Source organism: Citrus sinensis, chromosome 5 (genome assembly GCF_022201045.2).
Source record: "Citrus sinensis cultivar Valencia sweet orange chromosome 5, DVS_A1.0, whole genome shotgun sequence".
NCBI classification, from domain to species: Eukaryota; Viridiplantae; Streptophyta; class Magnoliopsida; order Sapindales; family Rutaceae; genus Citrus; species Citrus sinensis.
In genome coordinates, this window is record NC_068560.1 from 30,238,162 (window position 1) to 30,253,875 (window position 15,714).

At 34.4% G+C, this 15,714-nt stretch overlaps 2 protein-coding genes and 2 long non-coding RNA genes across 4 annotated transcripts; 2 read left to right on the plus strand and 2 right to left on the minus strand.

Annotated features, from left to right (window-relative positions):
- Positions 1 to 4,813: 4,813 nt before the first annotated feature.
- On the minus strand, positions 4,814 to 5,197 carry LOC127902712 (uncharacterized). Its single transcript, XR_008055249.1, has 2 exons — positions 5,049 to 5,197; positions 4,814 to 4,947 (listed from the first exon to the last, which is right to left on the minus strand). It is a non-coding gene; the product is annotated as an uncharacterized LOC127902712 (long non-coding RNA).
- Positions 5,198 to 5,216: 19 nt separating this feature from the next.
- Positions 5,217 to 6,620, plus strand: LOC102624287 (strigolactone esterase D14). Its single transcript, XM_006472234.3, has 2 exons — positions 5,217 to 5,726; positions 5,901 to 6,620. Exons 1-2 carry the CDS (start codon positions 5,362 to 5,364, stop codon positions 6,328 to 6,330), a joined length of 795 nt encoding a protein of 264 aa, XP_006472297.2. The 5' UTR covers positions 5,217 to 5,361; the 3' UTR covers positions 6,331 to 6,620.
- A 6,566-nt stretch (positions 6,621 to 13,186) lies between these two features.
- LOC102624578 (U-box domain-containing protein 4-like) lies at positions 13,187 to 15,033 on the minus strand. Its single transcript, XM_006472235.4, has 2 exons — positions 13,918 to 15,033; positions 13,187 to 13,471 (listed from the first exon to the last, which is right to left on the minus strand). Exons 1-2 carry the CDS (start codon positions 14,890 to 14,892, stop codon positions 13,394 to 13,396), a joined length of 1,053 nt encoding a protein of 350 aa, XP_006472298.2. The 5' UTR covers positions 14,893 to 15,033; the 3' UTR covers positions 13,187 to 13,393.
- A 30-nt stretch (positions 15,034 to 15,063) lies between these two features.
- On the plus strand, positions 15,064 to 15,714 carry LOC112497681 (uncharacterized). The gene is made up of 2 exons (XR_003064555.2): positions 15,064 to 15,211; positions 15,325 to 15,714. It is a non-coding gene; the product is annotated as an uncharacterized LOC112497681 (long non-coding RNA).

Here is a 15,714-nt window from a genome sequence, read left to right on the forward strand (position 1 = left end):
TGCTTCTAAGCTGCTGGACTGTAGCATATACATGACATATTGAGTCGTTATTTCATTGAAACAATTATGAATCCTTACATCATTCTACTCAATGCTACAAGAAGACCCAAAAATAATGTAAAAAATATGACAAAGTAATAGTACATTCACAACAACCAACAGCCACATTCCACAGCTTTCAGTGCTATTACAACTTGCACGTAATATGAAAAATATGATGTAAAGGATAACCCTCTCGGATGTTAATCTGTTTCTACAATAAATTTTGCCTCCTCCAATACCTTCATTCGCATAACGTCGCATCAGCCATTTGGAATGAGCCGAAAAAAATGAAGTCAATTAAAAAAATTTCAACGACCATGCTGCGGCTTCAATTTGTAATGCATAAGAATAAGATTATTATCGAAGAACATAGCGTCACGTAAAGGATAGAACAGTTGAGGGGGAATTAGCTGAAACATAATGGGAAACCCACCCAAAAGGAAAAAAAATCCTACGAATCTAGCCATGCATTATTTGTGGACTCGCGTTAGTGCACGCGTGCAGCCACATTAATGTTATCATGACCCCACTGGTTGTGAAAAGGCTAATGCACAGCACTCGTCTTTTTCTTTTGTTTTTGTGCTCTTTTTCAGTTCGTTTGTGGAGCCATTCTCAGCCTACCTTAATCTTTTCAGGAAATTTCTTGCGACCGCCGATTCTCCTTTTTTTTTCTTTTTTCTTTTTTCCAATTTTGTCTTCTTTGCCCCCGCCCCCCTTCCGTCAATATGCTTCCAATACTCATCGGATCAGAGATGGCAAAATTCCGGTCTAGGTTCGGGTATTGCCATGACCGGATCCTGTCCGAATGCAATCGGCTCGGGTTTGGATTTGGGCTGAGTTTTAATTTGGGTATCCGAATTTTATATTTTTTAATATTTTATGTGTATGCATTTTTTATTTTTTGGTAATTTTATAAGTTTTAAATTTATTTCAATAAAATTTGACATGAAAATATAAACTTTAAGTGTTTAAAATTTTATATATGTATAATAAATGAGTCAAGTAAATATAAAATATTTAAAATAATATATATTTTATAATTTTTTTAATAAAATCTGGGTTTCGGGTTTATCAAGTGATGTCTAAGACCGACCCAGCTTCATACCCGAGTAAGGTATTACCCGGCCTGCAATGCCCGAGTACGGTCCGGGTCCGGACCGGGTGGGTATTTTTATCACCTCTACATCGGATTCACAGTAATTGCCTTGTAATAGATGGTCTAACATTATCTAATTTAATCACAATATAATAAAAGGCTATTCTTGTTTTTGCTTACTATGTGACATTAGACATGACGAAAGCCACGAATCGGTAAGAATAAACGCCTATTTGAGATTGTTTTAAGGACATTTAAAAATGATTTTGAAAAGTTAAATGTTCATTTTAGTGTTTAATAAAATTTTTTAGGAATCACTTTTGGTAAAATCATATAATTCTACAGTATATTTTAAAAAATAAGGAATGAGTAATTTTTTAAAATATAATTTTAAGAATTTGTTTTATATGTTTTATATTTAATACCATTCCGTATATATTATAAAAATCTAAACTTATCCTTATTAATTAAGAAATTAAGTTATTAACTTTAAATGGATTATTGTTATTATTATTATTATTAGAAACACAAAATAAAAATAAAATTAATAAAATAAAATATTTAATTTAGTTATTAATTATTATCTATACACAATAAAAAATATTTTATATACATGTTTATAAAATCTATAAATAAATTTTATTTTATACTATAGCAAATTTTAAAAAGTAGGGAAAGAGTTATTTTTCAAATTTTGATTTTGAGAATCACTTTTATACTTAATACAATCCCTTAAATATATATCCTCTTATATATTATAAAAATCTAAAATTATTCTTATTTAATAGGAAAGAAAATCATTAATTTTAAAGAGATTATTATTATTATTGCCAATTATAGTGAGGTAAACAAATATAAAATAAAATACTTATTTTAGTTATCAATTATTATATGTTCAAATAAAAAAATTATATTCATGTTTATGAATGTTTAAATAAATATTATTCAACATTATATCTAATTTGATCATTTATATTCTTACAGTAACTAACGGTGAGATTTACTAAATATATATACACATTTATACTTTAATTTTATTAAATAACAAACTGATTTTCTTTTATTAGTAGTAATTATTTTAAAAGTTATAACACGAACAAATGACCCTAGTTATTTAAATGCTTTTCTAACTTTAAAAGCTATGATTACCAAATAATCATTTACTTCTGTTTGACAGTTAGAACCCGCCATTAACAAACGACCATCTATAATTCCACTCGACAATTTTTATTTATTTATTTTTTTTGAGTGACTTTCACTTGACATTTACTGCTCTATTTCACAATCCCACCAATATAAGCCTAATTTCCAAACAATTTTAAAGCCTAAAAGTATCCACAAAAATTCCAAGAGTATCGGGGAACTCGCGTTTCACATAGCAAATAACCCCAAATTAACTTGCGGCAAAATCAAAAATTGAAACAAAAGCATGAATGATTAACCTTAATCACTTTTGGGTTAATAGAACTAAATAATGGGATACATAGTGTTGGTGGCAGGCAAAGAGGCTAGTGGGAGATCTATCTCTTATATCTCATCCAATCAACGAACGAAAACCTGTCGTTAGCATATGACAAATTGAATGGAGCCGCATCGTGGGATCGCGCATGCCTTAAGAAAGGAGAAATTCTAAGTTAATATTATTTTCATATACGGAGACTGATGTAAAAGGGGAGCTACGTGTCATAACGCCAAAGGAAAGGAAAGAAAGAAAGAAAGTTATATATTATTTTTAAATGCGATGATAATTAATTGGTGAAATAACGGATACATATTTTCTTCGTGTTTGATGAACCAGAAACAGGAAAGACTCGTGATGAACAAGAATCATCATTTCTTCACTCAATGGACATGGACATGGACATGTTGTTTAGTTCCTTCAATAAAATGCTCATCCATCTATTTATCCATTTTCTTTTTTTTCTTTTGACTTCCTTCCGACTCAGCAGTCTTATTGTAACTGGACAATGTCGAATATGTGTAGATGCTAAATAACAAAGCAGAGAGGAAAAAGAGAAAAAAGAAGAATAAAAAAGGTGTGGATAAGATAAGGCCAATGACTCATCAAGCCAACGAAAAGAGTAAAGACTCCATGTCCATGGAAACTTTGCCTCCTGCACAAGATTGTACGACAATACGTAGAGTCTTTGCTTTCGCACAGTTGTGGCTTCTCATTATTTGACAAAATGCCAGAGCTGGCTTGGTGGACCCAAACTGCAAGAGTTTCAAGCTCGATTAATGCCAATATATCGTTGATGGGAAAGTCTGTTGGATCAGCTTATAGCCTTAGCGTAGCGTTAAGCATATATGGGCTAAACCTAGCTAACTGACAATATAAGTTTGGTCGGGTTCGCGCTGTTTTGATGCTTTACCTGCTCCGCTCTGCCCCATCGGCTCCTTGAATGTCGCGTCCGTTATGAACTTATGGCCCCGTTCTAAGGTTCTGCATTTGATTTGCCTCAATTAATCATAAGTGCAATTTTCGTATTTCCAATCAACATTACATATGCATGTTGCTGACGAGCATGATCATAGTCTCGGAACAGGAAAATGTATGGAGATGTGGATCCTGTGGTGGATGATGAGCTGGATGCGGCGACAAGAAGAAGATGGACCATACTTGGTGAACGCTACCTCCATTGAATCAGATTCCAACCCAGTGACCCTAGCTAGCGATTGATGCAGATTCTAAGTGAAACTTTCAAATGTAGATTGAGACAGTTACCGATCAAATGTAATCTCCTACTGATGGTACTATTGGTATTGGCTGCGCTTGTTGCACCTCATCTTTTATTACCATCACCAAAGACAGCTATCTTACTGGCCTCACCATTAGCATCGCTTTAATATACCGAGCCAACATCAAATCTGGAGATTACCTTTTTTATTAGGGGAAACAAAAAAATTTGATATTTCAAGAAAAGTTATTGATGAGGAAGGGGACAGTACTGCTTCAATGCTGTCACTTATAGTAACAGTTATCAATTAATGTGTCCTAATGGCAACACTGAAGGCGATCGATTCAATTATTATGGAAATTAATTTCAAATTCAATTATTACTTTGTACTTTCTTTGTATAAATGGAGGATAAGCAACTTATGATAAACTCCCTCACTATAAGGGATGTCACTATTAGACGATTAGAGACTATCATCATGTGGGGTGGATGCAGGCAGCATAAGCGGCGGGTGATCATATCTTCCCCCTTTTGTCTTTTACTTTTGTTTGAGAAAAAGAAAGGGGGGCGGGATAGATGTAAAGGATGCCCGTATCTGTTCCTCTTTCAGCCTTCTTTCATATTTTGGACCCTAAAGCAAGAAATTGAGGCTGGATTGGTCACTGGCTTTTGGTTATAGTAATTAAAGCACTTGTTATTATAACAATGGAAGTTCTTCCATTGTTACCCCCCAATTAAACCATAGAATATCCTTTTGCAAATTCAAATTGGGACCCTAATCCATATACCTAATAGGCTAATACCTATACCTACGAGTGTATATAGAGCAACAAACAAATTTGAGAAACAGAAAAATCCGAGTTTCGAACGAACTAGCTACTGCAATTTTATCTGGTTCAGTTCAAGCTGAACGAACGGTTCTAGTCATCATACGATTGTAAACCAAAGATACCCAGATAACAGATATTCCTTTTTTTTCTTTTTTTGGGGACACAACTTTTTGACTACCAACAAAAATTCACTCTTATTATTAACAAATGCAATTATTTTTCTGCAGATGATGGGCACATACAGCCAAAATTTTATTTCTTCGTTTAGGTCGTGGATTAGTCAGGCGATCTCCTTCGAAAGCTGATTAGGAGGGGGCAAAAAAAAGTAAAGAAAACAGTAAGCAGTACGAAAATGAGTGAAATGAAAGAAGGGACAAAGCCAAATTTAGAACTGCAACTAACCTTACAGCGACCCATCACTGAAGCCAATGACAGTCCAAACAAAGTTACAAACCATCCTCAAAATTTATCACATATCGGTTATCATCTTGTCCAAGCAATACAGACCTGTCACTGTAACAAATTATACAATCCCCAGCTGCAGTGAGATACTCTTGCAGTCAAGCATCAGCTATAAATACCACTGCAGAGACTCAAAGCCAAGCCACACACGTATACCCACGCACCCAACCTTTCCAACATTCATAGATAAACAGCAAATAGTGATTTTTCTTTTTTTTAAAAGATTTTTTTGAAGTTTGCTCTGATAAATCCAATGGGTGACCTGTTAGAAGCCCTCCACGTCCGTGTAGTAGGTACCGGCGACCGAATTCTGGTACTTGCACATGGATTTGGCACTGACCAATCCGCTTGGCAGCGCATTCTCCCTTATTTAAACCATCACCGGGTGATCATGTTCGATCTTGTTTGCGCCGGCAGTGTCAATCCTGATTATTTCGATTTCAGGAGGTACACAACTCTTGATGCCTACGTTGACGATTTGCTCAACATTCTAGACACCCTTGGCGTCAACCGCTGCGCCTACGTTGGCCACTCTGTCTCCGCCATGATCGGGCTCTTGGCCTCCATTCGCCGCCCTGACCTCTTCACCAAGCTCATCCTCATCGGTGCTTCTCCAAGGTTATTGAGATATAAGAATCCAGCAAAATTTAACACTAGTCACACAAGAGTCACGGGATCGTCCCCAGTGAGTCTAGTTGCTCGCCGTATGATAGGCGAAGTTATTTATTTACTAGATCATTAATGTGGTTGTTTTTTTTTTCCTTTTTGCCCCCAATATTATGCATTATTCAGGTTCTTGAACGACGAAGATTATCACGGGGGATTTGAGGAAGCTGAAATTGACAAAGTGTTTAGGGCAATGGAGGCGAATTATGAGGCATGGGCGTACGGGTATGCACCACTAGCAGTGGGAGCAGATGTGCCGGCAGCTGTGAGAGAATTTAGCCGGACCTTATTCAACATGAGGCCGGACATATCACTATTTGTTTCAAAAACCGTATTTGACACGGACCTGAGGGGGATACTAGGCCTAGTCAGGGTGCCATGTGTTATAATTCAGACCTCAAAAGACGTCTCCGTCCCGGTCTCCGTCGCTGAGTACTTACAGAGACATCTGGGCGGCCGGAACACCGTTGAGCTTTTGAAGATTGAGGGTCATTTGCCGCATTTGAGCGCCCCTGCGATCGTGGGTCCCGTCATCCGGCGAGCCCTGTCGAGATGATGATTTCTATAGCTACTAGGTGGGGCCCGCACCCGGAATAATTTGTGGACAAAAGGCTTTTGGACTCGGGGATTATTATTATTATTATATGATCTTCTTACAAAGATAAGCGTACCCATGTGATTATCACGTGAAGACGTGTCCTATTTTGTTTTGTGTTTTCCTTTTTTTCTTATAATGTGCCAAACTTTTATCCTTTATTCGGCAAGCGAAAATCAGGAAATGAAAGGGCTGTCTGTTGTACTTTTTTTTTTTAATAACTATTGACATTGGATACTTTCTCGGACTAAGATTCTCCTTTTGCTTTTTTATCTTCTAATTTTTTTGGTTAAATGAGTGATAAAAGTTTGAATTTTAAATTTTGATATTAACAAATAAATTAATTTTTTATTTTATTTATAGTCAAATTAGTTTTTTTTTTAAATAGATTTGAAAAGCAGAGAAAGACTAATGAAAAAAAAGAAAAAAAAGAGAAGAATCTTAATCCATTTTTCTTATTCCGGAGGAATTGCCGCCTACTTGTTATTTATTATACGGCGGAGAATCTTCAAACTTATGTCTTATTCGGTAATAAGATCCAAAATGTGAGACATCCACTTTTAGATGGGTTTCGGCCACATATTCTTTTCCTCCCGCAGCACTTTGTCTCTCTAATTTGGGTCCTCAAATCGAGAGCACAGGTCCTTCACAACTTGGCCTTTATTTGATTGTTTTTGTTTTTTCCAATTTTGCAAAAATACGGCAGACTAGTGACATTTATGTAACCAAGAATTATTGCAGCATGATTTCAGTATTAGCCATCTAATTAATGAAGATGTTTCACTTCATTATCTAAGGTTGTTTCAATTTTCTAAGAAAAATAAAAACTACTTAAAAGGAGTACCCTTCATCCAAAATAAACTTAACGTGATTATTGAAGCTTTTTAGAATTGTCTTTTGTTGTTAAATACTTGAATAGGCGAAGCAAACTCGCACGACAGTTCGTTACCACAGCCCTGGGCCTAGTTGGGTTTTAAATGAAGGCCTGTCCCGAACTCCTAATGGAAGGGAAACAAAATGGAGGAGGGCGAATAATTAGTCCAGGCCTTCATTTGTAAAAACCCACTCAGGCCCATGACTGCCGTAATGCTAACTACGAGATCGGTAATATTTGACCCCCTTTATTAGCCTCCACCTTTTAACTAAGTTTATTAAAAATTAAAAATTAATTTTTATCTCTCAACATACTTCATCTAGTCCCAAATTTACTCTTATTATAATTTTTATCTTTTATTCCAAGCACTCATCATACAAAACCTATAAAATCTATTTTATAAAAGAAAAAAAATCTCAAAATCACTATTATATCTCTCTTTCTTTTCCATCGTTACTAAAAACAAATACTTGGTACTTCTTCATTATCCTCTAGTGACTATTGTAAATTAATTTCTTCCATAATTAAAAAAGTAGAGGGTATAATATTTGAGAATAGATAATAATTTAAAATTTTAAAAGAAATTAGATTAGCTATATTAGATATTAATAGAAATTATCATGTGGGTGCACTTAAAAGTTATTTACTCTTTTAAGTCATTTCATATAAGGATAAAATAAGTATTAGTATAAAAGCGATTAGTGGGGACTAGTGAGATATAATGAGGGTGTCAAATATTACAACTCCAACTACCATGTGTTATTTTTAGAGTGGTGCTACGAAGGACTATCAACCCCTAAAATAACCTTTATCTAACTGAACCACGCCGGAAAAATAAAATAAAATAAAAATCATAATATTATTAATAACATCTACATGCCATGAGTTGATGATTGTATTTGTTTCATTCTTTTTTAATAACAGGTATGACTTTTAACTTAGTAAGGATGTCACTAAAAAACTTTTCAAATGAGAAGTGAAAAATGCTTCAAATGAGATTGTTATTTTCTCTCTCTTTAAATTTAAAAAGTGAATTCTCCTTCTTCAAATAATATTATGTTATTTTTTATATCATCATTATTAAAGAGAAAAGTATTATAACTATATCAATGAAAAAATATAAGGTGATTAAATTTGGTGAGAGAAGAATTTAATTAGAATAATACAAACTTGTATCTATATGAAGAGTCATTTCAGAAAAAAAAAATTATATTTTCACCCTTCTATTTGCTAAATAGATAAGTAGATAAGCATTTATATTGTAAAATTAAATAACTCTTTTATTGATACTCTAACAACAGTTGCATAATCATTCATTATTGACTCTATATACAATACCACAAATGTATGTTTGTGATATGATCCTAGGTTTCCATTGATATAAATAAAGAAAAAGAATAGATAATTGTTGATCTCTTCAAGAGAATCTTCCTTCAATTAATCAAAAGACTGTACGATTATTTGATTGGTAGAATATAAAATCCTTGTTTAGAGAGTTTTTAGAGAAACATTGAACCTTATCTAATTATGCATGAGCATGGTATTTCAAAATTCATAACACAAGCTAATTTTCTCTTTTTTAAGCCTAGGGATGGGCATGGGTTGGGTAGAATCAGGCTTGTGAAAATTCAACCCAACCCCCTGTTTAAGGAATTGAGAAAAAAAATCAACTCAATAGAACCAAATAAACATGTCAAATACAGACCAATTCAATTATTAAATTATCAAGTTGGTTGGGTTGATTGATGTTAAAAAAGAAAAAAAATCAAACATTGAAAAATATTAAAAAAACTATTTGGTAATTAATTGAAATAAGGAAAAGACAAATTAATTCTCTATAAAAACTATTTTAGTGAGAACTCGGATTTAATTTTTGAATTTTGAATCAAAGAGAACCCAACTAATGTCAGGTTTAACAAAATGAAATCGAAAAAAAGTCTATTTTCTAAAAGAATATAAAGGTCGTCAACAGTTGACATTAATTTTGCTGAGAATTTTGCCATTCTTGGGTTGGGTTGGGTTGGGTTATATGGTTTAACTAACATGAACTCAACCTAATCCAGTCATTAATCAGGTTGAAAAAAATTGTCGAAATCCAATTAATCAAATTTTATTTTATTTATTTTTTTTTGGGTTGAGTTTGGTTGAATTAGATACAAGGGATCCAGAAGGGACTTACCGTGTTAGTCTCATCATCACCATTGGTATTTTCCGTGGGCTGAACGCTAAACGATCAGCCTTACTTCGTTTGGTTTTTTCTTCTGATCAGTATTATAATACTAGTGGTATATTAGAATATGAATTAAGATTCTTCAAGGAACCATTCTTGTATGCGTACAAGAATTACACACACACACACACATATATATATTGTCAATTCTGTCGTGTTTGTCCCAGCTGTGTCCATTTCTTCTGTAACAATACCACCCTGACCTATTCTCAGTTTTGGTACGGTGTAGGTAAAGAAGTCGCGGATGCCCGGGCAATAATTTAATTGAACCAGTGCTATGTGAGCGAAGCAATGCACTTATACTTTATATTTTATCATTTAAAACAGAAGCCTGGGTAATAAATGAACTGTAGAGAAATTGAAACATCAGCTATTTGTCCTTATTGAGTTTTGAGAGTTGGTGGACGCGGCGGCCATCTGCCTATTCGGCTATATTCATTCCCTGGCGGCTAGCTCGGCCAAGTCCACTAGGTGAGGGCTGCCATATTTGATCATTCTCTGCGATCATCATCGATGGTATTCTACCAAGGCAAGAATGTGCAGCTCTTATGGGGTCGGCTTCATTTGGAAGGCACTGGTTGAGAATTTCTAACTTAAATGTGTGGTTGGTCAAGTCAACTCTGGTGGCCCTCTGTTTCTTATCTCATAATCTTGCCTGTGTAAAACGCGTATCGAATTGCAACTTTGCGAGTTTGTATGACCAACCTCCATAATGGTTTTGACCCACAGCAAATCATTGTTAACCCTTTTTTGGTCTTGGGTTATAATGGCCCACCAGTGACTCTCCTAGACCGGTTCAATTTTAATTTCTGTCAAGAGTTGGCGCAACGAACTAAACTACCCACCAACTGTAAACTGTAGATTCTATGCTGGATCTCTTGAACAGCAGTTACAACCCTCTATCCTAAAACATTTAATTAATTTTGCGTATGTGTGTACGCCATTTTCTCTAAAAAGAAAACGGTTATAAATATAGTGAATTAAGGACTGTAAACTTCAGTTTTCTGGTCTTAAGAGAACACTGAAAGCTGCAAAGTAATAAAAATATCTATTTTCTTGTGCGTACAAATGCAATTTTGTACATGGAATTTTCCATGAAGTCATACTGAAAGTCATTTCTTATTGTTTATTACGCGGCAGTTGCGAAGTCAATATCACTAGAAAGAAGAAGAAAGATAGAAGAAAAAAAAAAGTGAGAGATAGAAAAGAAAACTAGATTCTTTTATTAAGCATGATGTTTAAGCCTCGGACTAAACTTCATAGAGTTCAAATCAAACATGAACTTAAAAACACATAACATATCATTCCCTCAAAAATATTCTAAATAATAAAAGATTTTGTTACATGAGAAACATGGATTTTTTTTATTTTTCATTTTTACAACATATTAGTAAGGTTCAATTAACAAAATAAGCAAACGGTCCATATCTCTTTCTCCGTACTCTTGATGAAGCTATCTCTTCATTTTCTTTGAGTTACAGAGTATATTGAAATAGTTATAAATATGTGACTGGGTTTTTCTTTTCAGATTTGAATGTATGGTGAATATGGTTGTTTTGTTACTTTTATTTGTTATGATATGTTTATCTTAGGAATCGATCTTTTTGAAATATCCACAGTCACTTTGTTACTCAACAAAGTCTACTCTTATAATGGGGATGGAGATGAAAGAGTTGAGAGATATTCAAAGAATAACTCTAATCATTTACAGAAATATTGTTAGCAAATTAATGTATTTTTTTTAGTAATGATATAGTTATAAATTCTTGAACAAACTTAATTTGTACAAACTGATGCGGCACGATAAAATTGATTGAATTAAATATTTTTTTGTCCACATAATTTATTTATATTATTTTATATTTTCATTCAATTAATGAATTAATAACATATCAATTCATACAAGATAAATTTATATAAGAATTTATGACTGTATCATCACTCTTTTTTTTTCCCATGAATTAATTTACTCAATGATCTTAAGTATGATCTGGTTCTTTATTTGCTTCAGTGCTGCAATAATTTTTCTTAAATTAATTATGATAATATTACTCATTGGAGTGTGTTCTAGTGGAACAAATGTTTGTTTGTTTATTTTTCTAAAGGAAAGATTTTAAACGAAAACGTTTTAAATTGTTCCGAGAGTCATTCCCCACCCCAAAGAAAGACACCATGATAAGCGTCTGCTAAAAAGAGTACGCTATTCAGTTGAAATGAAAATTTGAAAGAACGAAAAGGACAAATCTAGCCACTCAGCTGTCAAAAACGGGACCCATATAGTGGACCCGATGCCAACGATGGGACAAACGACTAACCGCTGCACTACATCAGAATAGAAGCCACGTGGCATAACACTTTATGGCTCCGCGTCGATATATAGAAACCGAAATATCAACTTCTAATATTTGAATAAAATTTGCTCACGACTTCTGCCCAGCCAGCCACAACTGTCGTTTTCCTTTTAATTTATTAGAAAAATATGTCGTCCACCCTTAAATTATCCTATTATTAAAAATACTATAATATTTTTAAATTATATCATTCATCCATTAAATTATTAACTTTCACTAAAATGTGATAACATCATAAGATAATTTAATATTTAACATTATAAATAAAAAATTAAAAAAATTATCAACTATTCACTTTAAGCTTACCATCTTATCAAGCATATCGTAAAAAATTTGAATTTATTCAATATTCTATCCTAAGTTTGTATTTTGTATCTATCCTATTGCTGTTTATCATTAATAATATCACAAGTGTAATTTAGATATTTAACATACTAAATTTAAAAAATCATTAAAATTAAAAATTAAAAATAAAAAACTATTTTTTGTAACCAATATTCAATTAAATACAATTGAAACTCTATTTTTTTCTTCATTAATTTTTTTTAAATTTATCTTCTCAGTTTATCTTCACAAATTTATATAATCAAACTAGATCCTAATTCATAAACACCCAAATCCTTAAATTCAATTTTCATAATTAAAAAAAAGTTAAAAGTTTGTTTTATTATTTATGGTGCAAAGTAAAAAATACCCATAAATTCAAGGGTAAAATGACTAGTTTAATTAAATTCTATTAAAATATTCTAATGATGTTAACATTTTAGTGGACTGTTGAAATAAATTACAAACTTAAAATAGAAAATAAAATAAATTAAAAATTTTGTAGCTTTTTTTTTTTGTAACAAGATAAACTTAGGGTATGTAATTGATAATTTTCTTATGTCCTTTTGTGTTAAATTGAGTTTTAAGAATAAAATTGTTAATCTACTATAATTCTATTATTTTTGTAATGGAAGCTATCGATTGAATGGATGAATAATACAGATTGTAAATTTAAGTAGAATAAATAATACAATTTAAACATATTATAATATTTTTGATAAATAATAATTTGAAAGTATATGACTGATTTTTTTCAATTTATTTTTTACACCACTCTTAGTCTCTTATGCTTTCGCGCACGGGTTTCACGTGGACTTTATTAAAGAAATTCTTTATCTAAAAGCAAATTAAACTGAGGCCACAACCAAACCAATCCAAATTTGTGACTCTTCCAGATCGCTTTTCTTTCACACTCATTCTTGAGGCAACTACTAGTCTACTACTACTAACTTTTCTATATGCTTTGTTTTCTCCAATCAAATTAGTTTTTTAATATCCAAAGAACTTTACAAAGCATGACATCAAAGCTCAACCATCTTCATCAAAGGAATTAAAAATAATAATAATGTTGAGCCAAGCCACCAGGAAACTATTTTTAAAAGTTCAAAAAGCAAACCAAACTCGGACCACTTATCACAAATTTTACAAGCTTTCGTAACATAAGATATTTACATTTTTCTTTTTCTATCTCACTGTCAGAATGTTTTGATTACATTATGAGGCATGTCGTGGGTGGGGTACTCTTCATACTGACACATCTGACGCTCTTGCAGCGGCGTTGCCAGACCTTGGTTGCCGCAGAAGCTCTATCAGTGCCTCCGCCTGTCCATACAACACGACACAACACCAATCACTCCATCAGACACAACTCAATAATACCACCACACAACTAAAATAATAAAATCAAAATCATAATAGTTACTTCGTGCTGGCTGAAATGACATTGTTATCCCCCAAATAAGATAGCCAAAATAAAATCTATATAGTCGATAACCCGTTTTTAGCTACACGTTACCCTTAATCCGCGCAGTACAGAACGGCTGAACTTTTTTTTTTTTTTAAAAAAAAAAAACTAAAAAAAGGCAAAGGTTAAAAGAAAGGCAGGCTGCAGTGACGTGGCAAAATAATGTTCTCGTTTGTTGAAAATCAAAAACAATCGAAAAGAGGGCACAACTACGGGGAATAATCTCATTGCCTGCCATGTCAGCGGCTGGCAATGACTCAATCACCGACCAGAGGCAGAGAAAGAAAAATCGGAAAATTATGACCTTTTGCTTGGCGCGATTAGTGCCGGACTGTGACAAAGCGACCAAGGGAGGGATCGCTCCTTCGCGGGCCACCAGAGTACGGTACACCACACTTTCCTCGCAAACCTGCAACAATATAGCCACCGCGATTTCCTTCTGCCTCTGTGTCCCCACTTCTATAATCTCCACTAACACAGGTATCCCACCTTCCTCAACCAACGACGTTTTCGCCTCCGATAACGTAACTAGCAAGCTCATGACATATGCGGACTTGTCAACCATGTTTGAACTGAAATCAGCCATCAATTCCACCAACGGTTTCATGGCTCCCGCTTGGACGGCCCTGATTTTGTTCTCCTTCCCAGAACAGAGTGAGTATAAAGCCGTTGATGCGTCCTTTTTCCCGCGAACACCTCCGTTTTCGAGAAGGCTGACTAGAGGTGGAATCGCTCCTGACCGTCCGATTAAGATTTTATTCTCTTCTAATTGTGATAAACGAAGTAGAGCACAAGCTGCGTTCTCCTTAGCCGTTGATGTACCTGTTTTTAATGATCTAACGAGCGGCTTTATCGCTCCTGATGAAGCTATCAATTGCTTGTTCTCGTCGCACAGAGACAGATTCAAAATAGCTGTAACTCCGTACTCTTGAACCTGAGGATCAGACGATGAGATTAACGAAACTAACGGCTTAACAGCACCTGCTTTGGCGATTTTTAAGCGATTCTCTGACTTGTTCTTGGCCAAAAGTCTGATTTCCATGGCGGCTTGTTTTTGATCGTTAATCGAACAGGACTCAAGATCTGCAACGAGCTGGCGAATCAGATCATCGGAGTTCTCCGAAACACACGCCATTAAAAGTCTCCGGCTCTCGGACGACGCCGTCGGAAATTCACCGGATCTGTCGCTGTTACACTCACTGAAAGCAGACGAATCATCATCCACATCACCATAGCTTGTCCCCATATACGTGAAATTCACACGATTTTCCGTCTCCATTTTAGTATTTGTGTCTATTTGCTATCAGAATTTTAGGAATTGTTTGTTGTGTAATAAAAATCGGGTAACAAGTATCCCAGAGTGAGTGGATTCGGGTTGTGAAGAGTGAAGGAGAGATGTGGAGGCTTTACCGCTTTAGCTGCAGAAGATATAAGGGAGATTAACGCCTGGACAATGGCCTGGGTTAATGGGCTGACACGTGCATTTTTTGACCGTATCAAATCTGAGTTCTGGTGAGCACGTGCGAAAGGTGCCTTCTTTCTAAACGCGTGCACTGAAGGTTCGTTATTCGAAAACAACGATTCTTCCTTCAAAGCGAGTGAGTCATTTTCTTTCTCTCTCTGGAGCTTCTTTTAAGTTTTGATACTGCTGTCTGTGGGGTTGATTTTAACACCGCTGTGGGGTTAATTAAGTACTGTCTCAACTCTCAAGGTTAGGACTTAAGGTGCATTTGATTTGGCCAATGTTGTCTGCTTGATATTGTGACACTTGTTCCAACATACGGCCAGGCCAAAGTTGGTTGCACATGGTTTGACCAATTATAAAGCATCGGTACAGGTCAGCCCACGCCCAAGCCCAGGTGCCAACTCTGAAGCGATCACGCAGACACGCACATTGAGCGCGGGTTCGGTAAGTCATTAATATGGCTCAATTCTTTGCGTTCAGGTTTGATGTTTCTTTTAATCACGCTTTTAAACACGACAAAATAATTGGCTCATGAAAATTAATGTATTAGCAATAGTCATGGCACTTTACGTTATATTGTTGCTTGAAGTATCTTAAAAGGATCCATATCGTTGATGTGTTAAAGTTTTTGGTCAA